The sequence below is a fragment of the Pollicipes pollicipes genome, unplaced genomic scaffold (assembly GCF_011947565.3).
Source record: "Pollicipes pollicipes isolate AB1234 unplaced genomic scaffold, Ppol_2.1 Scaffold_5756;HRSCAF=6815_pilon_pilon_pilon, whole genome shotgun sequence".
In the NCBI taxonomy this organism is placed as follows: domain Eukaryota; kingdom Metazoa; phylum Arthropoda; class Thecostraca; order Pollicipedomorpha; family Pollicipedidae; genus Pollicipes; species Pollicipes pollicipes.
In genome coordinates, this window is record NW_023596752.1 from 379 (window position 1) to 27,583 (window position 27,205).

At 50.4% G+C, this 27,205-nt stretch overlaps 2 protein-coding genes across 5 annotated transcripts in view; one reads left to right on the plus strand and one right to left on the minus strand.

Annotated features, from left to right (window-relative positions):
* The window catches only part of LOC119104074 (myosin regulatory light chain 2-like), a 27,858-nt gene continuing 653 nt past the window's right edge, over positions 1-27,205 (minus strand). Inside the window, exons 2-5 of one of the 3 annotated variants that reach the window (XM_037227751.1) lie at positions 23,963-24,076; positions 1,575-1,703; positions 681-1,185; positions 1-445 (exon numbers count right to left, since the gene is read on the minus strand). In XM_037227751.1, coding sequence (XP_037083646.1) covers positions 685-1,185; positions 1,575-1,703; positions 23,963-24,076 — 744 coding nt within the window. In that variant the 3' untranslated portion in view covers positions 1-445; positions 681-684. Of the gene's footprint in view, positions 446-680; positions 1,186-1,574; positions 1,704-9,424; positions 9,541-23,962; positions 24,077-27,205 lie in introns of those variants that run through there. The other 2 variants (XM_037227754.1, XM_037227752.1) reach the window with 2 other exon arrangements.
* Positions 21,993-27,205, plus strand: part of LOC119104076 (myosin regulatory light chain 2) — an 8,914-nt gene continuing 3,701 nt past the window's right edge. For both annotated transcript variants that reach the window (XR_005094866.1, XM_037227755.1), the window contains exons 1-2: positions 21,993-22,052; positions 23,603-23,644. Coding sequence is in view for 1 of the 2 variants with exons in the window: in XM_037227755.1 (XP_037083650.1) it covers positions 23,624-23,644 (21 nt within the window). In the remaining variant the exon portion in view is untranslated. The remainder of the gene's footprint in view (positions 22,053-23,602; positions 23,645-27,205) is intronic.

Below are 27,205 nucleotides of genomic sequence, written 5' to 3' on the forward strand. Positions count from 1 at the left end.
TTATTTTTTGAATTTATAATACAGGCCCGTATTATACATTCAATAAGACACGGAGCCTTGAGCACCGATTCAAGGCTCCAGTGCCTGATCCACAGTATATTTTACCACAAATTTAACAAGTTCATCAACAAAGCCATACTACCACGTCAGTCGCGACCGAAACGGACTCCGGTCGAAAGGGGTGTAACCCTCTATGCCGATTTAGAGCAGACAGAGAAGTTTACACTGTGAATCTTGATCCAAGCGCGCGTTGTTCACAATCATACAGCTGTAGCTGCCGGCGGAGGGCTGCCGCCCGGTGATTGGCCGGACGAGACAGATGACGTCTGATGACGTCAGACAGGTGGCGTCATGCCGCTCTCGGAGGGTCGGTCGGTGTGGGTGAATGTGCAGTGCAGAGGGTTGCGCCCAGGCGTCACACCGGAAGAATGGAAATGTTGTGCACCTGAAGCAGCAAACAGATGGCGTTAGGGGTCCTGAGTTATGCAGTGCGCCGAGTTATGTAGTACCGGTTTCTCGCGGTAGATGAACGTTCACGGTTGCGCTGTCAACATCAGTATCGATCGGACGCAAGTGCGATGATCGATCAGCATACATGGGTCATCTCAGCTGGTTTGACGTGCGCTGTACCGACCGACGGACCGACCGACCGCTGCACGCACCACAGTGCGACGGCTTACCGGCCTAGGCTGCCTCGGCCTCCTCCTCCTTCTTGCCACCGACCAGCAACTCGAGCACGCCGCCCAGGTCGATCTTGCCATCGTCGTCAATGTCGAACTGCTCGAACGCCTCGTCCACCTCCTGCGCGGTGAACTTTTCGCCCCACGTCATCAACGAGTGCCGGAAGCCGTCGCTGTTGATGGTGCCGTCGCCGTCGTCGAAGGCCTTGAAGGCGTTTACGATGACGTCATCGTCGTCGGCCTCGCCGGACTGCCGGCTAGCAAACATCGAAAGCAGCATGGTGAAGTTGATGGGGCCGGGTGCGTCGTTCAGCATCTCATCTACCTCCTTGTCGGAGACGATCCTGCCGATGATGTCAAAGGAGCTCCGGATGTCGCTCTTGTTAAGGATGCCGTCTTTGTCGGCGTCCATCAGCTGGAATCCCTCCTTGAACTCATTGACCTGCTGCTGGGAGAAGCAGGAGAACACACTGCTTCCGGCCTTCTTGCTGGATCTCTTCGAGCCCTGTGAGGCATGCAGTGATCGTCAGATGCGAGTGTGAATGGAGCAACTAAGGTCAGGTATAGCTCGCTCATTGCTTGTTTTGCGAAGACGGAAGACGCTTTTAATGAAAAACATTGCCCCGGCAGCAACCTCGCTGTAAAGCACGCAGTCGACAGTTCAGCAGAGCGGTGACAACATTTCTCCCGTGCCTTCTATCTCATCAGAGAACAGTTTGCCAATCGGCTGTCGTGGCTACACGTGTAGGGCGTGTTTTCCGCCAGCGGTCGCCGCGTCTGTCAGGCCAGGTGCCGATCAGCTGGCTCGGCCGCGTCTGCCCGGCCAGGTGCCGCTCAGCTGGCCCGGCCGCGTCTGCCCGGCCAGGTGCCGCTCAGCTCCCGGCAGATACTCACGCTGGCCCGTTTGGTGGAGGCGGGCTTGGGCGCGGGCGGCTCAGGGGCGGGGGCGGGAGCGGGCTCGGCAGCCGGCGCCTCCTCGGTCTCCTTCTTTTTCTTCTTCTTCTTCTTCTCCTTGTCGTCAGCCTGCGGAGAAGACACAGAGTCTGTGTTGGGCACCTGTCATCAAGCCTCTTTTGAAGCCTCGTCAATACGCAGCAAGCTCGAGTGTCCAAGTCCACCAGCACAGCAGACACGCTAGATCCATTGTGCTGCTGATGGGCCTAAGCATCAAGCAGCGGCTGGGTGGGACACAGGATTTGGAGTGCCAGTGACGCTGTTTGTCACGGACAGGCTTGTTGTAGACCTTGGAAGCGCTGCAGCTCACAAGACTGGCGCCGAAAATAGCTGATTTATGCCGTAGCCCAGCCAGCACTCTTCATCAAGGCAGACTGGTGATGACTCAGGGCAGCAGAATCACCGCAGTATGTCAATGTCACCAGCGTGTTGTCTTTGGCCAATATAAATAATCTGAAATAATAATTGTTGGTCTTCCCACAAGTGGCAATTAGCGCACGTTCTTAGCTCGCACTAATTTCTTCTTTATTTGAGATTATTTACCTGGTTGGAAGCGTACAGTTGTTTTGAACAACGCTGTTAAATCTTACCCAGGTGTGACCTACTGACCTACGTTGATCCCATTGGCCATTATTTTCCTTTTCATAACGGCATGCGAGTGAGCAAATTTTTCCGTCAGTTAACAGGTCATCCGGACGTCAGACCTCCTTTAGAGCACCTTCCGTCCGGCCTTTCCAAGCTTGGCCGCCGCCGACTCTTCAGAGGAGGCCAGCGTGGGACAGCGTCGGCTGATGGAGTGACGGCTGCGCGCGCATCGCAGCCGGCTGGGATCGCGTGTCCGTCGCCGGCGGCAGCTCGGTCCCGTGGCTGGCACGCCGACGCCAAATATAGCCGGCCGGCCGGCGGCCAGGCTTCGTCTAATTTTACTGCCTTCCGGAGTCGGGAGTGGCGGCTGAGAGGGGCAAGGGGACCGACTGTGGTACCCGCAGCCCCTCCCCCCCCCCCCCCCCCCATGGTACCATTGGCGCGACGGCCTGGCAAGTGGGAGGGGCGGACTGCTGACAGACGGATTGACCCTCGCTTAGTGCCGTCTTTATCGCCGGATTTTTTACTTTGAGCGTTGACAGGCTTTTTACTAGCTGTTGCCTGCATAGAAGTTCTTACAAAATCGCAGGAATGTGGCGTGATCTTCGCTAAGTGAGTGGATATGCGAAATATAAGACAGTTAAGTAATTAAGCCTTATTCCTCGGCACTACAAAAAAACAGGATATACTATCTCTATATATATTATGTATATATATATATTATACTCTATTAATATATATATATATATATAATATAAGTGATAATATATAGATGAGAGAGATGAGAGAGACGAGAGAGAGAGAGAGGAGAGAGAGAGACGAGAGAGAGAGAGAGAGAGAGAGAGAGGAGAGACGATGAGAGAGAGAGAGAGAGAGAGATATATATATTAATATATATTTAATATATCTATATCTATAATATATATATATATATATTATATATATCATATAATATATATGATTGTGTGTGTGTGTGTGTGTGTGTGTGTGTGTGTGTGTGTGTGTGTGTGTGTGTGTGTGTGTGTGTGTGTGTGTGTGTGGTGTGTGTGTGTGTGTATGTGTGTGTATAGTGGAGATATAGTTGGGTTGATATCTCGACAACATGCATTTATTGAAACAATAGCAGAGGTAAAGTCTATTAAAACAATAGACTTCAGCTATTGTTTCGACATGTTGTTGTCGTATACAGCTATTATATGTATCGACAGCTATTATATATTGCCGAAATATCAAACCCAACTATATCTCCATTCTCCTGGTTTTTATCCGACGAATAAGGCTAATACTGCTGTCTTATCTATGCGAATGATATTCCTCGCTAATGCACCAAACAACTTACGGATATGCGAAAGGATACGGCTACCAGAGCTGCGCTTGCAGATGCCAATAATACAATAATGGAAATGGCTGCTTCTGTTCGTGAGCATCATTTCGCTTAGAAATATGCGCACGAATAGATAGCCAAGCCAAGTTCAATAAATCAAGCACTATTGCACACCAGTTAACTTTGCTGCCATTCTGTGCAGTTCTGTACGCTGCCGTGTTGCATTTGTGACTCTCAAGTTTCAAATAAGCATGTATGTTGCATCAGTTACCAGCATCCATTGGTATAACAAACTACGTTTTACCATATAATTTCCCAGCTACGGCCATGGTTTATCAGACTTTTCTGCCGGATACCCTGTGTTACGCATGCTACGAGGGACTGACGCGTTTTAAGTTTGCCGGGCGTCATTAACCTCCGTTACCTTTTAGCTATTCACATCGCTTTCTCTGGTTTTGTCACAACTCGCATTATTCAGCGATATGAAAAACATGCATTCGGACATGTTAGCCGGTACTTTGGGTTCGCATCACGTGACGAAATGTAGAGATAAGCCAGCAGTGGCACAAAAGCAGCCACCGAAGGACATGGCAGATGGTCTGTTGATAACCAGCTAAAGTGAACTATCATACACACGTCAGCAGTGCAAACTTAGTTGCGCCACTGCGGTCAGTGCAGAGACAGTGCCGCAGAGTCTTGGGTGCTGTTACCGTCACCGGCTTTCTTTTTGGAAGGTAACAAAATTAGTCAACCTAGCACAGGTCGCCCCGACCGCGTTAATTTATGACGATTGTAACGATGAGAGGGAATTGCACGTACGTTACCGAGCCAGCGCCGTTCATGACTGAATGCTGAGGATGACCTTGTGTGTCAGAAAACAGTACGCATTAATTACTTTTCCGTGTGATCGCATGCCATTTATCAGTATTTGCTAATTTTGAACTTGACATTTACGTGCCGGTGTTGCTGTATAAATTTTCTGGGGTACCTCCCAAACATTCATTGGTATCTTGCTGGAGACGCATGAAAAACAAAAGAAAGTATACCAAAGGCAAACTGCTCTAGCCCAAAGCATAAACACTATTCACAAAGCCGAGAGGGGAATATTTTTGTTCCCTGAGGCAAGGATCAAACAAAGACGTGAAGTCGATTCCCTGTAACCGCACGCAACCATGCAAACGACAAATTGTACAACGCAATCACCTATCCGGAAACCATAAGGAATATCAACTGACGGATTGCTGATCAAAATAGCCGTGTTGATTTATATTCTGCAAAATTTTCTCAACGACGAGATATGTAATCTCACAGCTTACAAACGTGCTGAGTGCAAACGCTGCTAACGCGAGAGATAGCCTATTTCCACCCATACGCCCACCCCATTGTTACGGCCCTCGTGAGTGCCGGCAACAGATCAGCGCTGCTACGGCTCTCGTGAGTGCCGGCAGCAGATCAACGCTGCTACGGCTCTCGTGAGTGCCGGCAGCAGATCAGCGCTGCTACGGCTCTCGTGAGTGTCGGCAGCAGATCAGCGCTGCTACGGCTCTCGTGAGTGCCGGCAGCAAGTCAGCGCTGCTACGGCTCTCGTGAGTGTCGGCAGCAGCTCAGCGCTGCTACGGCTCTCGTGAGTGCCGGCAGCAAGTCAGCGCTGCTACGGCTCTCGTGAGTGTCGGCAGCAGATCAGCGCTGCTACGGCTCTCGTGAGTGTCGGCAGCAGATCAGCGCTGCTACGGCTCTCGTGAGTGTCGGCAGCAGATCAGCGCTGCTACGGCTCTCGTGAGTGCCGGCAGCAGATCAGCGCTGCTACGGGCTCTCGGGAGTGTCGACAGCAGATCAGCGCTGCTACGGCTCTCGTGAGTGCCGGCAGCAAGTCAGCGCTGCTACGGCTCTCGTGAGTGTCGGCAGCAGATCAGCGCTGCTACGGGCTCTCGTGAGTGTCGACAGCAGATCAGCGCTGTTACGGCTCTCGTGAGTGCCCGCAGCAGATCAGCGCGACGAGGCAGTATCAGCCATTGGACACGCTGGTAGATGCCATTATCATTCGGTGGGACATGCCACAAAAATTGGCTGATGTCGTTGTAATGTGCAGTTTCGTACCATGCAAATTCAAAAAAGCCTGCCGGTCCTAAAAGTTTGCAGAGCATTTGTGAGCCAGCTCACATCCAAAACCAATCAACCTTCCCCCGGTGTATCCCCTTGGACCTCAAGCCGCGGGAGGTCGTAATGGTTCAAAGTCCTTCTGAAATCCAAGGCTGTATATCAACACATATCTAATAAGTCCAAGTCTATATCTAAGCTGAACGCCTTTAAACCAAATTTTAACAGAATTCACCTTACCCCTGTTTTCACTGTTTCATCAACTGAACTACAGTGAGCGTCACAAATACTTGGCTGATCAACTGTAAAGAGGTAAGGCTCAGCACTTTTCTGGGGGCACATACTTAACTACTGAAATTAAAGATAATCACTCTTTATCCTCATTCACCGCCTCATGCTGACTTCACGCCTCGTCCTGCGCGTGTGGGGCAGGCGGCGATCAACGTCGGCCTCGAGCCGAGGAGGTGCCGCCCGAGCGCCCTCACGTGCCCTGGAGGCCGGCTGGAGCCGAGGAGGCGCCGCCCGAGCGCCCTCACGTGCCCTGGAGGCCGGCTGGAGCCGGGGAGGCGCCGCCCGAGCGCCCTCACGTGCCCTGGAGGCCGGCTGCCTGTGCGGGGTGTCGTCTCGATATGAGGAAGTCTCCCACGATGGCCGCAGCGCTGTGTCACCGCTTACATCTCTCCTTCATTCACGGCCCTGAAGTGGCCAGTGTTGGCCACCAGCCTGTAGTCTCAAGCAAACCGGATCATCTTTCGGTTTACTGAAGTTAAAGCCGAGTTAGTTTCTGTCGTGGAGGCAGCAAGACACATCAAATGCTTTGATAAGATAGTGAATGGGCGTTACGCATCGAAACTAAAAAGGTATAGGACACCTCTTTTTCAGAAAAGCTAGACCGATGCACACTTAGTATCAGGATCTTGACGTGCAGGAACTAAAACATTTTCATGTATGTGAAAATGCCTTTAATGTTTATGAATGACAGTTCCGGGTTGAGCACAAATGCAATATTCTGCTACAATGCCGAAGCGGGGCCCGGCAACAGTTGTATGTTCAACAGACAGTACCATTTATGCGATGCATAATATATATATATATATATATATATATATATATATATATATATATATATATATACATATACATATATATGTATCCACGTATATCAATGTATCTATATATACATATACATATATATATATATATATATATATTTATATTTATATATATGTATCCACGTATATCAATATATCCATATATATATATATATATATATATATATATATATATATATATATATATATATATTTATGTATCCACGTATATCAATATATCCATATATACATATATATATATATATATATATATATAAATTTATTTATTTATATATATTTATATATACGACCACAAAAAAGCAGCAACAAGCTTCTTGGGCGTGTCTTCGATGCTGCATGTCCTACATTTCGCGCTGAGTGTATTGGCTCTGAAAATATGTGTTCCTTCGGTTGCATGATCCTTCGATATCATAGCAATGCTCACACCGCAAAATCATTAGAGGTAAAACCGCATGCAGTGGTGCTATATTACATGTTTTGTTCTTTGTTAAGAATGGTTCCAAGAGCGATATGCTGTCAATACTTATGGTTTGATCCAATCTGAAGTTGCATGTCATAAATGGTACGCAGGGTTCCTGATTATTAGGCTCAGTTTACCAGTCATTCATGGCATGCCTACGGTAATGCACACCATTGGCAAGGTCTCACTGGCGATGGCCGCCCTCACTCCTGCTGCAGCCCGGCGTCTGACTGTCACTTCAAGAAGGGCTCCACTGGCGATGGCCGCCCTCGCTCCGGCCGTGGTCCCAGTAGCAGCACAGCGCACGGTTTCGCGAACGTTGCCCTGTTCGTTGGCCACGTGTGTCACGTGTCTGATGATAGTAGGCTCCATCGCAGAGTCGCCTTCTGCCAACTGCCTGTGCTGGCGTGTTGGACGGCTGCGTGTGTCACGTCAGGACGGCGGGCTAAATGGTGCTGTTTCGTTTGTGCGCGAGGGTGGCCGCTTTATAGGCACAATATGAGTAGTCAAGTGAGTGCTGTTGAGCTGGTACGCACACTATTGGATGGGGAAGAACACAGTCGCACAGACACAGCGGTGTATCATATGGCTCTGATTGACTAGTGTCAGTTCGTTTGATATGACGTTTTGCAGGATCATGGAGGCAAGGGCAGCGCCATGCATTCTCAGTTTGGGAGGCAACCTTTTCCAGGGGCCCCTGGGCAAAATAGGGCTTCCTCTTTGGGGGCCTCCTGGATTCTGTCTTTTTCACTGAAGTGGGGCACGTTTTTCCTAATATTTTGTATTGTATGCACCAATTTCCGTGTGAATAAGTGTCGACAATAAAAAAGATCCGAGAAGGGGGCTTCCTGATTTCTGCACGGGGTTTCCGATCCAGTAAGAAGCTTCCTCATCTTAAGACAGGGCCTCGTGCTCCATAAAAAAGACCTGATGCACAGATGAGCCTCCTAGTCCCGAAATGGATCATTCCAGTTGACAGGGTGGGCTTTTAAACACGGTAGAGGGCCTCATACTAAAAGTCATCCCGATAGGGAGCAACTGCCTCCTGACACATAAGAGGGACATCCTGGTCTGGAACAAGGCCTCTTTACGTGTAGAGGGTGTCTTCTTATCCAGAAAACGGGAATCTTAGTTCATAATGGTGGTCTCCCGAGCCAGAAAAGGAAACTCATTAACGTAAAAAAGGGGCTTCCGCTCCAAGTCATCTCCGTGTCATGGCACAGCAAGCTCATGTCATGGACTAGGTACATTGTGATGGTTTTTACACTTGTCCGTCCACTGTTGCATACCAGAACAGTTTATTCGCTCTTTTCTGTCGATTTGTTGTGATGTCATCGTATCTCATCGTTGGGAACATGTCACAAAGTTGGATTTGTTTGTTGTGTTTCGGCTTCTGGCATATGGGGAGGTTTGGAATTCGTTTAAGGGTGCATGGTTTGCCATGAGCATATTTCGCATGCTCAGCGTTGTTGTTCAGGACTTTGTCGGGAAAGCTCCATGCATGGAAACAGGAAAACTAGAAAATTCCCAGATTGAGCTTTAAATATTTGGTGACCTGTGATAGCAGGCCATGTCTTTATGTAATATAACTGTTGAATTTTATCAGTCTTGTTGCTTCCTCCTAATAACACTAATACCCAAAAAAACATATATGTATCTGAGTGCTCTACCCTGTCGTAGTTTCGTAGGCTCACACCAGAGCAGGACTGGGGAGATCGCTGATGAGGGCGTACCCCTGAGCCACTGCCGTGCCGTCCAGGCGCCACCACTCATCAGTGCCCACCGCGTGACATCACTGATGAGGGCGTACTCCTGAGCCACTGCCGTGCCGTCCAGGCGCCACCACTCATCAGTGCCCACCCCGTGACACCACTGATCGGTTCGCCTCACAGGGTGATCTTCAGGGCGGCGGATCTTCGCCGCAGCATCGCACTGGAAAACAGGCTATGGGCTGTTCTGAAATCTGTTGCATGTCCAGTGGCTGGGCAGTGGGAAGGCTGCCCGGGCGTCAGAGCCCAGACGGTACGGCGACACGCGGGTCGCCGTCTCTCCCGGCGGCTGCAGCGGGCTGCGACACTTCAAAGCCACGCCACCACTAGAGGACCACCACCGAGCCACCAGAGGACCACCACCGAGCCACCAGAGGACCACCACCGGACCACTAGAGGACCACCACCGGACCACCGGCGGACAGGCACCGGGTGCCACTTACCATGGCGATGTCTGATGCCGGGCGCGGAGTGAGGTCTGGAGCGGAGCACACTGCCGAGCCCACTGGCGCGGAGGCCGGGCCGGCTCCAGCAGCTCGACTCGCCGGCGCGGGGCGGCGCCGCGTCGGTCGCCAATCACGCCCCGACCGACCCCGCCGCCCATATACGGCGCGCGTCCGTCATACACGCCGCGCCCTTGTATGCATGCGTGTTTGATGGTGAGGGGGGCCGGCGAGCGTCCAGCTGCCGGCGGCCGTTCCGGCCCGGGTGACCCCAGGGCGGCGCTGAGGCCGCTCGCTGCGGTGACAGCCGTGTGTGCGGCATTGTTGGAGGGCCTGGCGTGTCGGACGGTCCGGACGGACGAGTGGTGACCGGCGGACCGGAGCGGCTCGCCGGCCGGCCCGCCGACCGTGCGCGAATTCTCCAGCCTCGCTCTCAGCCGCGAACAATGCCGGGAACGCTGCCGGTCAGACGAGTCGCCTGGGAATTCGGACTCCGATGACAGGAGGTCCGTGAAATGTGGGCCAGAAGGCAGGCCTGCAGCACCTGTCTGCAGGTTTTACTCTCAACATTTAGGAACAAACGGGCGCTATTCATAATCCAGCAAAGTGCACTTTTGCGGTACTCTCAAAGCTGGTCAAATTTGAAAAAAAACAACAGCTCGCAGACCCTTTAGAGTTGTGAAAAGATTTACAATAACAAATACCCAATGCGGTAATTCTACCATCTCAAAGACATGGACAGCAGGGTCAATATGACTTGGGACTTGAACGGTGGCCCATTGTGGTTTTAAACTCATCTTTACATCGACAGTTGCAGCACATCGATAACTACCGAAAGCGCTGCCTTCTTAGCAAAGAGTAAGGGATTTGTGTCCTCTCGAACTCCGCTTTCTTTACGCTGTCGCACCGCCGCATCGCGTCGCTGTGCCGCAATACACCAAATGAGATACTGTGCCGCAGCACTCCAAGGCCATGCGGGACGCCGTCCAGGCCGCCATGCGGTAGTAAATTCAACATTTTTTACCACGATCCGATTTTTACCTTGAACCGTCCCAACTCACTTAAGCATATATTCATTTCCAACATATCTTAGTTTTCAACTTCAACATCTCTATGAATGCCTGTCACATACGCTCAGAACATTGAGCTACCCGCTTTGACACTGTCCATCTTTTTGTTAGTTTCCATGACCCTTGAGCCGATTGGAGATTATTCCGTTGCAACATGCGCATTGCACTCATATGAAATTGAATGGCAAACGCTTCACTGCGAGAAGACCCTTTTTATCTTTCTTCTTCTTTCAAGTCTTTCTAACAAAAACATATTGTTTATGATCATATTTCGTTATTTTCTGTGAAGCACCAGCGAGTGCGGATTTTTTCAGCGCTAGAGGATAGCTCTTTGCGCAGCTGGCACAAAAAACCAGGTATCACCAGTTCCTTTCATGATGAGCCCCACTGATTATGATGCTCTGCTTATGTTTGGTATTGATTTCGTCGTACCCTAGGCGACTCAACCAAAAATCCCAATCGCAATCACAATTATAACAAATGAAATGAGCGGAAAGCACGGATAGCTTGCGTACTCCCTTAAAGTTAAAGACTTAGAAGGGCCACCAACTAATGCAAATGCTCCGGGAGTAGATCTGAGGGTCCGGGAACCAAGTTCACTTCATGATATGTGTTTGTCTACGGATTTACGCCCTGTAACTTCTTGAAGGGTGGTTTCTAATTTCAGTCCTATATAACATTTATCCAATAATCCGTTACAAGCACATGCAGGCTGGCTTCGCTAAGGACTTCTTGTAAGCGCATGGAAAGTCCCATTCCCAAGCTGTGTGGACGAATTGAAGCTGTATGGACGAACCATCCTAAGCTGTATGGACGAACTGTGTTGGCGTTCTGGATGCATTTCATGTATTCATGCATTCATGGGTGCATTTCTGGATGCGTTTCACATCACTGCTTGGATTTCCTGGCCGATCCGATCTCTGACTGCCGAGCCGTCTGAAGAGAACCAGGTATGACGTGCTGACCAGCAGGGGTGTGGGCCAGGAGAAACATCATCAAATTCGCCGTCTTCGGGCCAGCTTTTTTGACAAGAACAAACTGTAAATTGGTAACAACCTTGACGAAAATCGGTGGGCCATCCCTCGCCCCTCCCTCCCCCCCCCCTTTACATGCTTGTAAGTGCGGGAAGGGGCTGTTGCAGATCTCTGAAGAACTCTATTTTTTATGTTTAAAGAAGCAGTCCTAAGTCTGTGGAGACGACGATATCTAGAACCTGAGATAAACGCTGTCACAACGCTTACCGATTGCGAGTCTACTCATTATAGATTAATTGTATAATCCTTAAGCATGCGGAGGATCTCTGGCCTGACTGAAAACATTGCAATGAGAGCACGTATGGTCAACTGCATGCCAATGATTTTATTTTAAACATAAGAAACAAGCCAACATGTGCAGCGGACGCTCGGCCTCAAACCATCTATGGGCTATCAGATGTTGTCCCTTTTCTCCAAACACAGCTTCAAATGCACGTAACCTTACACCCACCCCAGCATTGCTGGTCACTGTCATCCGAGGGATAGCATGGCATATCAAACGTCTTTTTAAAATATGACATGAAGACACCTTTTGCCATGAAACCGACCAGGACGTTGATAAACAGCATGACTAAGGGCTGACATTCAGTTAAAGCTAGCGGACGCCACAAAATTATGCTGTGATGGTGAAAAAACGCCGCGTACGCTTTACGCAACGATTGACACTAAAGGCTAGGAACCAGTGGTTGTGTTTAGTGCTGGCTTTAAATTTCTGATCTAAACCACTTACCGATGTGGGGTCTCGGCACAGTCTCGGCTTGTTAAAAGAAGCTCAGTCCGAAAGACAGTGTTTAATTCAGAATTTATGGCGCTGCCGTGCCACTTCCACACATGTCCGCCCGAGGGCGTGTCAAGCCTAGGTAAGTGGCGCCTTCAAGATGGTCGTTGAGACGAATCTTGACTGGCCCCTTGCTCTCACCAACGTAGAACATGACTCACCCTTTCGTTTCGTAAAGCCTCATGTGATTTTGTACAATACGTATTTTTGACAGAATTTACCAGCTAGACCACAGCCGCAAGTATGACAGTGTTGACGGTTGGATTGTCAGGGCGGCTTTGTTAAACTGGCCAGACCTGGGCTTGTTTGAGGGTTTGACTCAAGCCACTATGATACGTGCTTTAGCCCTCCTGATTATTCCGCTTGCCCGCATAATGGCCGTTTTATTAACACATGGGAGGCATATACACCAGTTGGTGAAGTGAAGGAGAACACCCGAACGTCTCTGGATGTTTTTAAGAAATATTTGGACTTGATGACGACGAGATTCACGCCTTTTTAATCAATCGGTCACGCGTCCGAGGCTGCTGTCAGTGGCCGGCTTGTCTGACGACAGCTGGACCGAACGTGCTATCTCTGAATGGGGGACAGCTAAAAGTTCAGTGATGTTCCGTCCTGAGGGTGTTCAGTGATCAAAGTATCAAGAAACGATACGCGTCCTGTCCCATGCGTGTGGTCGATGGTCAGTCGGACGGCGGGATTCGGTGGGAATTTATCCTGTTCAGGACATGTGTTGGCTTTTCTATGCCATGTTTCCATACCCCAGAATATCATCAATGTACAGAACGAGGGAGTGAGATATTAATTTCAGATTCCATTTAAATTCCGTTTTCAATCCATGCATGAATGTTACAGTCGCAGGTGGGGTTAACCTTTTACCCCATGCAACTCAGGAAATTTGTCTGTGAATGTCTAAACCGAAACAGACATGATGGCGAGTCAGGACATGGATTAAGAGGGTGCGTAAGCCACTGAACAAAGTGCCAAATAACCTAATTCTAGCCAGATCTGCCTCAACTAAGCTTGTCACCACGTCAAAGTCTCTCGCTTTCGTAGGATGTTTGTGATTAAACCATGTCTCTCGAAGACAGTGACCAGCAGTGTTGAGGTGAGTGTAAGGTTGTGTGCATTTTGGAACTGTGCTTTGAGGAAAGACGAAAAAGCTTACAACCCATGCATGGCCTAGGGCAGAAAGCTCCTTGCGCACTTGGCTTGTATTTTATATTCAACACGAACTAATTGACATGCAGTTGATCATACGTATTCTCATTACAATGGCACGAGTCTTTTGAGTAACACACTGTTAGCAAGATTTCCCTCGCCCGAGGTGTGTGGTTTCTCACTGTTAGCAGGATTTCCCTCGCCCGAGGTGTGTGGTTTCTCACTGTTAGCAAGATTTCCCTCGCCTGAGGTGTGTGGTTTCTCACTGTTAGCAGGATTTCCCTCGCCCGAGGTGTGTGGTTTCTCCATCATTTGTCAGAGCGATGCATGCAATCGTTACCGAAGCTCACCTTTTTCGCCGCAGCGAGTGAATGAATCCGGGACGATTGACTCCTGCCGGCAGTCGGCAGCAAACGACGCATGTATGTTTGGTGGTTTTACTTGAAACACTCGCTGGCGGTGACCGAGGGATCAACTGGCGTCATTGTAACGACGGCAAAACGGAGAAATAGCAACACTTTAGGAAATAGTGCCCCAAGCTCATGTTTGGACGGGATAGTGCTAAGCGACCAATAAATTGTTGGTAAATACAGGCTCTGAACCGGTGCATGCGATGATGTAACTTTTGCCGGCGGGGGAGGGGGGGGGGGGGGCTGCCTACAGTATCGATGGCAGCGTGTTACATTCGGCACCGTTTTCCGAAATACCAAAATTCCCCTCTTGCCCAGCGATTCTGGGACAACTGCACCGGTCGCACAAACCCATGCTGGCCACATGAATTGCAGACGGTGCGTTGGTCGATGCTTTAGATTTACAATTCCGCTCCCTTCGGCTGCACGAATTTGGTATGAAACGTGAAAAGATTTCAAAATAGGACGGATTCATCTTGACCGCTTCTGTGCACACGAACAGTGGCACGTGTGACTGCAGGCCGAGCACCACAACGTTGCCTGTTCAATCCTCCGCCGAGGTGGGCTAATGGCCTGTCGCTCCAATCCCACTAACATGATATGAGCACGGTTTCCAATGGCTGCTCGACTGTTTCGCGCTGTACACATTTGCCCAAGGCCATCCAACGCGACAATTTGTATCTTGCAGCACATGCCACGCGCTGCCCGTCAGCTTCTCCGGGTGAAGCTCAACGCTGCGCGTTGCCCCGTGCGCACGTGTGCCTACTAAGCTTCACTATCTAGCGACCCGACATCCGGCCCGGGCATGACGCAACGCTAAATGGGACAGACAGACAAACAAACGGACTGACAGACGGACAGATAGACGGGCAGGCAGACAGACTGACAGGCAGAAAGATAGAAAGACTGACAGACAGACTGACAGACAAACAGACTGATAGACTGGCAGGCACACAGTCACAAGGAAATCGTTTACAAAGACCACGAGGCTACTCACATTGAACATTGCAGCTTTGAAAAGCAGAATGACCCGGCTCAGGGCGGCGCCGGTCTCAGACTGACCCGGCTCAGGGCCGCACCGGTCTCAGACTGACCTGGCTCAGGGCCGCGCCGGTCTCAGACTGACCCGGCTCAGGGCGGCGCCGGTCTCAGACTGACCGGGCTCAGGGCCGCACCGGTCTCAGACTGACCCAGCTCAGGGCCGCACCGGTCTCAGACTGACCGGGCTCAGGGCCGCACCGGTCTCAGACTGACCCAGCTCAGGGCCGCACCGGTCTCAGACCAACCCGGCTCAGGGCTGCACCGGTCTCCCCATCCCTAGACTGACCCGGCTCAGGGCTGCACCCGTCTCAGACTGACCCGGCTCAGGGCTGCACCGGTCTCAGACTGACCCGGCTCAGGGCCGTACCGGTCTCAGACTGACCCGGCTCAGGGCCGCACCGGTCTCAGACTGACCCGGCTCAGGGCTGCACCGGTCTCAGACTGACCCGGCTCAGGGCTGCACCGGTCTCAGACTGACCCGGCTCAGGGCTGCACCGGTCCTCAGAACTGACCCGGCTCAGGGCCGTACCGTCTTAGACTGACCCGGCTCAGGGCCGAATCCTGGCTGGGGACGGGCCAAAGCGTACAGCCGCCCGGATAGTTGACCGACCGACCTAGCGGTAGCCTCTCACCAGGTCAAGTCGGATAAATTGCATTCAGAGGTGACGTCATGTGATACATAATCAATGCTAGCTATCCGTTTTTTTTCCCGGGCTTTGCTCAGAATGACGGTAGGCTATTACAGTTAGTTTCTTTGAAGCATTGCGATCGGCTAATGATTTTGTAGATTATCCCTCAGCAAACGATGTACAGGGCTGGACGCTGGCGGTAGCTTGCCTTAGACCCAGCAACAGAACTATTTCCGGTACGCTGCGCCAAGCAAAATGGAACCATTTGATATGCTAAGACAGTGGTATTAGCATTATTTCTCGGAGAAAAACCAGGAGAATAGAGATATAGTTGGACTGACGTTTCGGCAACATGCCCTCATCGAAATAAAAGCAGAACGTATTGCTATTGTTTCACTTCTGCTATTGTTTCGATGAAGGCATATTGCCAAAATATCAACCCAGCTATATCTCCATTCTCCTGGCTGTTATCAGAAGAACAAGGCTAATATTACTATATTATATATGTGACTAATGTTCCTCGCTAATGCACTGAAAAACATACGATATTCAATATGCTCCTTACTGGACCATGCTGCACGACACGCAACATCGATGAACTGTCGAATACCGACATCTAATGTCCGGTCAGATAACTTACACGGCTTATATTACCAAATGAATATGTTTACTGGCGTCATTCTGCTTGCTGATAGCCAAAAAATGATTTATTTCCATTTTGTAGCATTATCAGCAATTTCGTCCTAGCACCACTCTGTGGGATTTCCATCTGACTGGCCCGACTAGACAGATCTAACAAAAAAAGTGTCTGTTCCTGCTCGATTTGTCCGAGTTGGCAAGTTGGCGTTCGTCGACGCTGAGTGATATTTAAGGCCGGGGATATAAATTGGCTGTCATTCTGGTATTCAGCACCAGTGAACCACTATTTCGGTTAACATCACGTGGTATTTTTCCATATCAATGTTTCTGGCCGTCGGCCAAGCCCGCAAGTGCCGGTGTCAACCATGACGTCACCAGCCGGGTGACGGAGAGTCGGCGGTGTTTACAGAATCGGCCGCAGGTGACAGCACCGGCGTCGGACGGTCGCGGCGGGGCGGCCCGACCTGCGATCTGGGCCATGGCGACGTGCCAGCCTCCCTGCCCGTATGGCACACGGACGCGCTGCGACCGGCTGTCAGCCGGGCTCCGCCGACTCTGGAATAGGCCGACGCGCCGGAGCCTCACCCGTCTGTATCACCGATGACCTTGGGCGTTGGCAAGGTCATCAGTCCGGCTCAGTGGTCTGGATCCAGAGGCGCAAAAGCAACAAGCATGAATTTACTGTTTTTTTAAAGTGCGTGTCTCCTATATCCGTAGCACTATGATGACGGGGATGTAAGAGACATCAGACCACCGTCGGGAAAAAGAGCCCCAATCAATGCTGTGGATCTTCAACTATTTGTTGAGCTTTTCGACACTGTTTACCTCACGGTCGTGAAGTTATTCCAACGATATTGCCAAGAATACAATGGAAGCCAAGATTAAAGCTGTTACGTCTTTAACGGTCAACATTTTTCACTGAGCCCGTGCATGGGCTCTATTCCATGCATGGGTTCATGAATACTATGTGCCACTGTCATTGCGCAAAATAAAGGTTCCACACCAAAGCAACTCGCGTTTTCCTTCAATTTAAACATCTTTGGGAGAGATCTCCAATGGCATTTCCAATCAGCAAACTCAAATATTAAAGCCCAAGTTGAGCACACAAATTGAGGTTTAAAATCACGGCCGGTGTTTATAATCGAGCTACTGACAACCAGTGCGATGTATATATATATATATATATATATATATATATATATATATATATATATGATTTGCTGACTAGTGCAAATCACCCATCGAAAATGCTTGATACCAAATGCTCCTACTCGAGCGTTTTGATGCGAGGTCATCACTTATGAATATCACAGGCCTTGAGTTCTCTTTTATTTGACAAAATATTCATTTGAGTGATCTTTGGGCTGCCAGGGTGCTACCGTAAAACTGTTGCATGTCATAGGACAACACGATTCCGACATTGTTTACTTTACAAGTCCGTCCTAAAAATTGAGAGTTAGCCGTTGTCGTGTGTCGCCGTCAACGCCGACTAGCCAGAAGCAAAGGCCCTTCGTAATCTCAACAAACAGTTGTCTAAAACCTGTGCTGTCATGCAAGGGACCGTACCATTCTATTGAGGACCGCACCATTCTAATGAGGCGGGCGTAACCGCCATTGGGCTTCCGTATGTTGGAGGTCCTCCGAAAACCTTCCTTGTGTTCTCTTGCCTTCGGCCATCTCAACGAAACGTTTTGATGTGTGGTTGTAGGAAATGATAAACAAGGTGTTTTTCGGGTGAACCATTGCGTCCTACGTTATCCCCGGTGCCTGAAGCTCACATTCGCTATTGGAAGGGCACTGACCCATGCAGCACCCCCTTCATGTACGGCCTGTTTGTCCGCAGCTCTGCTTTCATCCCTACCGGAGCGTTTGAGGCCGCTCTGCTAGACTCCCTCGTGTCCCAGCCAGCCACCGATCAGCGGCGTTGGCAGGGCCGGCCGGTCGCCGCGAGTCATCGCGCCATCTCACGTCTCAGTCGCGCCGCCACACGCCTCAGTCGCGCAGAAATAGCCGGCAGAAATAGGCCGGCGGACAGGTGGGCCGGTGGCAGGGCGTCCTGCAGCGGCCGGCGGCGATCCGAGAACCGTATCGGGGCCGACGACAACGTCAGCGCGCCGGTGGGTCACCTTCCGCGGGGCTCCAGCGGCCAAACAACCCACCGACCCCGCAGGAGGGAACCAGCGCCTCCGGGTCACCTTCCGCGGGGCTCCAGCGGCCAAACAACCCACCGACTCTGCAAGAGGCAACCAGCGCCTCCGGGTCACCTTCCGCGGGGCTCCAGCGGCCAAACAACCCACCGACCCCGCAGGAGCAACCAGCGCGGAAAAACATACGAATAAAACAAAAGCTTGTTTGTTTTGTAAACACTTGTTAAGTGTCATGCCACCGTGCATGTGTATGACAGCTCCGATGGCCAAAGCTGATTCCGTTTTGATTTTCCAATGTCACTCCCTCATGCCAGCAAGACCTCAACATTTCACTCCCTCATGCTAGCAAGACATTAAGATTTCATTCCCTCATGCTAGCAAGACCTCAACATCTACCGTTGTAATCATGCACACACACACACACACACACACACACACACACATATATATTTATATATATATATATATATATGTATATATATATATATATATATATATATATATATATTGCCTTCTCCATTCCTCTCCCCTTACCTTATGCCTTACTCCTCTGCCCTGGTTTCAAACATGGCAGGCAAGCTTCCCGGCGCGGGCCTCACCCAGCCGCCGGAGGTAGCGGCGAAGAACCCTATTCGGGACGGGACCCGGGATCGAAAGCAGGGAACTTTACAGGCGAAACAGTCATCTTTTTTTCTAAAACACTTCCGAGAAATCGATGACACGTATCGTGTAGCCTGCAACAGTTAACATCGCGACACAGGGTGTGATGGTTTGCATGCGCGTCAGTTTCATGTCTGTAGTACGAGAACAAAAAACAAAAATGCATTAGTTGTAGGTGCATTTGCAGGTGCACACTGTGTCTCGAGTTCTAGTCACTGCCACCAATAAAAAGACAACTCCGACTGATAAACTGTGTGATTTTCCTACAGCCCAACTAGAACCAATCAGTTAACTTTCGCGTAGGTACACATCGATGACCATGTATTTACCATCATTGACAGCACGGACTGTTGCTGGCATACTGTTTTTTTTATTTTGTTTTTGTGTTGTTGAAAATAACATCCGAACGGGCTCCATAAATCATATGGTGCCAAGCGACTATTTATGCGGACTAATTTGACAATGCCGCCACATTGCACTGCTGACGACAGGCAACATTGGAGGAAAGACAATCAGGTGGAGCAACAAAATGACGTGCACATCGAAATCCACATTGTTTTTGCATTCCAGCAATCAGCTTGATCCTCCAGGCCCCCCTCCAAGCAGAAGTGCCTCTTGCAATCACCGTACACTAGTCAAGGCCAGCCTTCACCGTGCTGGCCGCTTTTCGGAGAGGTTTCTGCGCTGTTGGGCGTTGACCAGCGCCCCCCCCCCCCCCCCCCACCTGACATCCGCGCGCTGTCGCCAGACGGCTCTTATCGGGGCGGTCCACTTCCGACCGCACTGCTGACGGGGCGGCATCTGGCGACAGCAGAAATGAACGAGAATTTCACGTGTCGAACGAGATGCACGAGCCGTGACAAGTGACTAGATAAATGGGCGATGAAATAGAGGGGAGGGGAGAGACGGCCGGAGGATGAAAAATGGCCAGCATAGGGAGGAGCGATGGGGGGCGGGCAGGGTGGGAGAGAGCCTGACAAATCAAAATTAATGCCGGGGAGAAAATACGGCAGTCATGGACTTGACTTTATAACCATATACATATATATATATATATATATATATATATATATATATATATATATATATATATATGTATATATACGGTGTGGTGTAAGGTCTAGTCCACACGGCTGCTGGTGTGGTGTAAGGTCTAACCCACACGGCCGCTGGTGTGGTGTAAGGTCTAACCCTCACAGCTGCTGGTGTGGTGTAAGGTCTAGCCCACACGGCTGCTGGTGTCTTGCAAATGGCGTGTCCGGCCGCTCTGCGTGCCGACGGATTCCTGTATGACCAGCTTCCAGGCTACAATACATGCGTGAAAGACGTCAATCTAAACGGCAGGCAGTTTTCAACAATGATTGCGAGATAGGGCGTTCTTGGGTTATTTTTAGTATCTTTACTTGCGCTTTTAAAATTAGCATATCAAGTGAAACACTCTGCATAGAGGCTCAATAAAAAAACAAACCTTGCATCTGGGAACAAATAGCTAGTCATGTTCCGTCATAGCATGATGCGGAGGTACTGTCTCGTTATGTTCTCCTGATGTGATGATGTGTTCTCCACGTCACTGTGAACAGTTTTTATCTATAAAGCGTCAGCCTGCATGCTTTCTTGTGTAATAGATACTCATCAACTTCATGAACTGACCAACCTTAAGCTACCAAATTTGCTTTAAGAATACAATAGATTACAACAGATTAGGTGAAAGAATATGATAGAGGGTGCATTTTGAAGCATTCTCGTCAACTAGATGTTTATGCTTGCCAGAAGTGTGACATGCAGATCCTATTTTTGACCTCCATACACGGCTTTTATATCCCTCCGTAACATGGCATCTCGGCTGCATGCAAGAAAGTAAAGGTGCAATCGTCTGTCGCTACTCTCACCGCCACATGCGATGATTTGTGGCCGTTCGGTTATCACCCACAAACACATGCCTTTTGTAGCCGCCCAGAAATGTCTTTTAGAGGCTTCCTTCCATAGGATGTCATGGCCAATTGGCCTCTTCCTCCGCTGTCCCCGTGCAATCATCCAGGGATGCTCAGCCACAGGTGGTGTGATCGCTCGGAGGTTCTACATCACGGACTCTGTGCACCAGTCCAGGGCCTCCCCGTCATGGGCTCTGTATGATGGTTCAGAGTCCCCTCCACAGATTCTGTGACTGTCCGGAGGCTTTCATCATTCATCTCCGTGTGGCCGTTCATGGGTTTCCTCCATGGTGTCCCTGAGACTGATCAGATGCTCTCCTTCACAAACTCTGAGTGGCCGCTCTCGGTTTCTCGTTCACGAGATTCGCGCAATCGTCTAGAGGCACTTCCCCGCGCGTTCTTGATGGTCACTCAAGGGTCTTCACGGGCTCTTTGCGACTATTCAGAGGTTCTCTGTCACGGCCTCTTTGCGCTATGCTGCAATCTGTTCGCTATTTACTGCTATATAACGTCCCCAACGGGCTCTCTTTGGTTGGTCAGATGTCCTCCGGCACGAACCACGTGTCTCGATTCAGCTGCGGCTGCCCGGTGTCCTCCGACACGAGCCGCGTGTGTCGCTTCAGCTGCGGCTGCCCGGTGTCCTCCGACACGAGCCGCGTGTGTCGCTTCAGCTGCGGCTGCCCGGTATCCTCCGACACGAGCCGCGTGTGTCGCTTCAGCTGCGGCCGCCGGACGTTTTCCGTCGCGGCTGTACCTGTGTTCATCCTTCAGCGCTGTCGGTGGGCGGCTGTGCCAGCGGCGCCGGCTGGCAGCTGACGCTGCCCGGGTGGCCTCTGCTATGCGACCGCCGCTCGGGCCGCACCTGAGTCTCGCTCCAATGGTCACGCGCTGTATTGATGGTGACAAGCGGCGTGCCACGGGCGACACCGTGAAGCGCCGAGACGTCTGGCGCCGCGCCAGAGCGCCAGTATTCCGCAGAACATAAGGCATTCCTCGGTCGGTGAAGAACGCCCTTTCAATGAGGGTCGGCCCGCATACCGGTAATGGCTTTGTTCTTTGGGTGGGCCCGTCAGTTGTGGCTGGGCGGCAGTGGGGGCAGCAGCGGGTCCGGCTCCCTCCACCGCAGACGTAAGCACCGAGGGCGGCCGACTCCATTGCGGAGGTGACAAGCAGGCGAGCAAGGACACGAGGATCCGGCGTGAGGAGCGAGTCTTGCTGGCGGAGCGATGAGGGGTCCAGGACACCACTGCCGAGCCATGGGTGCTTTCGTTTTACATTATGCGTCTCTGAGGAGGGACATTGCTGTTCCAGGAGCCAAGCTAGTGTTATGTGTCAGACTGCACGCTACGACATCGGTTTGAGGGGCCTTCATGCCGGTTTTGTCTTGACGTGACGTGTGAATGTAACAGACTGCGGACTCGGGATGAAGGACGCCACTTGGGCACAGACATCTCACCGGCGTATAGACGTCGGGCTGGTAAACACATCACATGCTATTTCATCAAAGAGCGCACGTTTACGCTTCTTAATTAGCTATATGCGCGGAGAACAGTTTGTCACATTCATTCGACGCATATCAATAGCCTGCAATGTGATTTAATTTCAAGCCACAGGCTATCAGCCTCCACTCGTGACTGGCATCGTAGATGGGGTTTGGTTTCCCTCTGGAGGGGCATAGACCCATTCCCCGAACGTTCAATTAGGCCCCCCGTTGTTTGCAACAAATCGCAAAACAATGGCGAAATGCGAACAACATCAAACCATTTGTGTTTGCATAATAACTGGACTCGGACACTTCACGTCATGTTAGGAATATCGGTCTACGGTGGACACTGTAGTGAGCGGGGCGTGCCTGTGCCTCTGCTTCCGAACGGACTGCGCCGCCCAGCAGCCATCAATCATTAGCCGGTGTGGCTGAGGTTGTTCATCGGAACAGACTGAACGGACCGCGCCGCCCAGCAGCCATCAATCATTAGCCGGTGTGGCTGAGGCTGTTCATCGGAACAGACTGAACGGACCGTGCCGCCCAGCAGCCATCAATCATTAACCGGTGTGGCTGAGGCTGTTCATCGGAACAGACTGAACGGACCGTGCCGCCCAGCAGCCATCAATCATTAGCCGGTGTGGCTGAGGTTGTTCATCGGAACAGACTGAACGGACCGCGCCGCCCAGCAGCCATCAATCATTAGCCGGTGTGGCTGAGGCTGTTCATCGAACATCCATTCGTGTATGACTATGCAAGCCTCTTGACAAAACATGCGACAGAGCAGGAGTTAGCTGCCACCTGCAATGTAAACTATACTGGATACGGTGCAAGGACTGTAGAGATGACCTTTTGTATGCAACAGTGCGGAGTACCACGGTGATAATCGAAGCAATGCAGCTCCTCGGAGCTTCAGGTGTTCTGTTAACCTAACGTTACTTTCAAGTCTTCTTATGCGGTTTTCACACCTGATTATTTTCATTTTGCCTCACTTGTTTCGCATCGGTGTAGTTCTTTGCGATGGTGGAGATGTACCGGGAGGTTTTTTATCAAAGGATTTTTACGCATATGAAATATCATCTGTGAGATAGCGGATAGCAGAATGTCTTACAGTAAATTAAACCACCCTGTGAAATGTCTTCGCCAAAACATGAACATTATCATCTGAAGCTTACCTCATTGCACCTGTTCCCAGGATTCCAGAAAAACAGCAGCCATGCCGTCCACCAAGAAAGGGGTGAGTGCGCGTGCGTGGCCAGCTGTGGCACCATGCCGCGCCTCCTGACGGTGCTTGCGGACCGCGACCGGCCTGACATCGCACTGTCATGAGTAGGTGTGGGGCATATCGCCATATATCTGGCGGTCTTGGCTGGGTCATGATTTTCCAAAATGAGTGGGGAGGCTGATAAATGAAATATCCGATCACTCTCCAAAATACGCCAACAGATAGCTCCTTCACGGCTGTGGCACGTATTCTCCAAAATACCTGGGGACCGGTTAGGGAGGGGAGGGGGGGGGGGGCTTGAGCCTCTCAGTTGAATAAGAAACAACACACCTGGCGTCGTGGGTCATGGTCTTCAAAGATCACGACCATTCTGCTCGCTGCGTCTTTGCTGACCGTCTTCAGAACGACTTCGTCTTGGGGGCGGGCCTCTCGGGGGCGGACCGCCTGAAACGTCAGATTGGCGCAACTCAACGGGAGTGCGAGCCACCTTAGATGGTAGAGTAGATCCATCCTCCGATAGGTAGATCCATCCACCGAGCCACCTTAGAGTAGATCAGATCGGTAGAGATGTCTCGTTTCACCATCAGAACTATGTCTGATGTAACGTTAAGGCGCCCTGGCGTCCTACATCATATACCGATATTGACTCTTCCAGGGATTTCCCCTAGCAAGGTCGTGGAAGAAGTCTCCAAGCACTGGGCCACACTTACCTCGCTGATCAGGCATGGCCCCACTCCCGCTGTGTCAGTGGCGTTCTGGCCCCATTCTGGCCCCGTCCTCGCCACGCCACATGTGACCGAGTTGCATGGTAAAACTTTCTGTCGCCTTTTATCCGAAGCAAGGAACAAAGTGGCACAAATTTGTGAAATAAATCGGAAGCGAGTGACTGCTAGCTGATCTACATCTGGCGCTGGTCATTTTGTCCGGGTTCCCCTCTCATTCCCTCACAACTCCTTAAAAAGATCCGGAGAGGCCATTTAACGACCGATGGCTATTCCATCCAGTGGCACACTCTTTGTTTCGATGATCAAGCGACAATCTGAGAAAGGTCTGCTGTGCTCTTCGGCTGCCAAATAATTCTGTCTGTTTCCGGAGGTCCTTAGGACTAGTTTGTCTATCTAGTTTGTTTGTGATATCATATATGATGTGTGACATGTAATATGATATGCGATATGATATATGATAAACTACCCAGTTTGTCTATCCTGTAGCCCCCGAGGCTTGCTGCTGCCAAGGATCCTTCACATTTGTTTGGCCCCGCTGGTGACGCTGGTGACCGACGCCCAGGTATCGATTTTCGGAAGCGTGGAAATGGATGCGCACTCACCGGTGCCCCATTCTGAGAACATTGAGCAACTTGTGTCTCCTTCCGAGAACATTGGGCCATTTTTGTCCCCTTCTGAGAACATTAAGTCATTTTTGTCCCCTTCCGAGAACAGTGGGCCATTTGTGTCCCTTTCTGAGAACATTGAGCCATTTTTGTCTCTTTCCGGGAACATTGAGCCATTTTTGTCTCTTTCCGAGAACATTGAGCCATTTTTGTCCAGCGCGCTCGATCTTGATGTCTCATTATTGCTCACCGGGCTGAAGCTGGGGCTCATTACACCGATTCAGGGTCTAAATAACAGCGCATCCGACGACCGTGACGGCTGACAGGCTTTGAGCGGTGGGAGGTGTGGGCTGACGCAGGCTCGCTGTAGGTGTCTGGGGCCGACATGCTGCCTCGGCACAAATGCTCTCGGAATGGAGCCAACATGCAGCACCTACAGGAGCGACGTGGCACCATGGCATGGCACATTGGGAGCAGCATTGACGGAACTGTACAGTCATGAGGCTTCAAATATTTTCCAACGCTACTTGGGCCGTCGATCCATTGGCAGCGATCCACGGAGAATCCCTGGCGTCCTGTGTCCGCAAATAATTTAGGTTCGGATGCTTCCCATGAAATTGATTCATTTGCGACAGACACTTCACGCGTCAGCTCACTGGTGGAGACAACGATGGAACATTCTGGACATACCCCGAATGTTTTATTTCTTCTTCTTCTTCTTCTTCTTCTTTTTTGGGGGGTACCCATAATATTCCTTGACCTGCTTTTGGTCCGTATGGTCAGTTATATTTCGGTATGTGCCGAATACGATTATCTCACAGGGACCACTCCGGAGGTTCGTTTCGAACGGACGCCAGCAGGCGGGGAGGGTCTGCGTTGAGGAGGAAAAGGCTGGCGACTTCTGCCGCTTCTTTCAGAAGACAGCCAGAGAGAAACATGCATCTAAGTAACACTGGAGATCAAACATTAGTTATAGTATTGAAATCGGCTTCGCGTTACGTTCGTTCTTACAGCAATAAGAAGGGTCTCGTGTAGGGAGGTCCACCCGACAGCAAAGTAGAGTAAAACAATTTGGCATAGACAATCAGCACGCATATATTTTTTAACGCGTGGCGTTCGATCAGCTGTAGTGCTGCTCACGCATGCTCACAGATCATCGCAAGAGGCAGTGGCCTAAGTCAACATCGTCAGTGCCGTCCTTCTCTGAAATTGATTTTGCATGCCTTATTTGCACGTTAAATATCTCCATCAAGCTTCGAGAAAAAAACATGACTCTTGAGGTATATGATGCGACATTTGCGCAGTACAGCTTGACCCCTCCCCCTTCCCGCTCATTTCTAAACCACATGGCTAGCTTTGTCAGTGACATGCCTAATGTCAGGCTGTGTTTCCTTCTTTATGGCGACCTAGTCTCTCTAAAAGAACTTATCCAAATGCTATGATTACAGCCTAAACCCCAGATACAGGCACTGTCAATTTATTGATGGCATGGAACCTATGCAGTCTTTTTTGTATATACCTATACGTATATATATATATATATATATATATATATATATATATATATATATATATATATATATATATATATATGTATGTATATAACTTTTCACCATGTTATTTTTATGATTTCGGGGGGGAAATGCGCGCACCAATCACGCCTACCAAGTTTAATTTGATAAAAGCTAGACAGACCTTGTGCCTCTGGTTTTTCGGAATTATCAGTAGCGAGTTTCATTCTGACAATAATCTGCCATCATTACACCTGGTTAAACGATGTTATTAATAGAGCATTACCCACCTTGACAAAATTCGACGCATCAAGACGTGGTTTTGGCCACGGGTACTAAGTAATGTACTCGGTCGCGAGTACATGGTCACGAGTGGTCGGTAATGTACTCGGTCGCGAGTACACGGTCATGAGTGGTCAGTAATGTACTCGGTCGCGAGTACATGGTCACGAGTGGTCGGTAATGTACTCGGTCGCGAGTGCATGGTCACGAGTGGTCAGTAATGTACTCGGTCGCGAGTACATGGTCACGAGTGGTCGGTGATGTACTCGGTCGCGAGTACATGGTCACGAGTGGTCGGTAATGTACTCGGTCGCGAGTACATGGTCACGAGTGGTCGGTAATGTACTCGGTCGCGAGCACATGGTCACGAGTGGTCGGTAATGTACTCGGTCGCGAGTACATGGTCACGAGTGGTCGGTAATGTACTCGGTCGCGAGTACATGGTCGCAA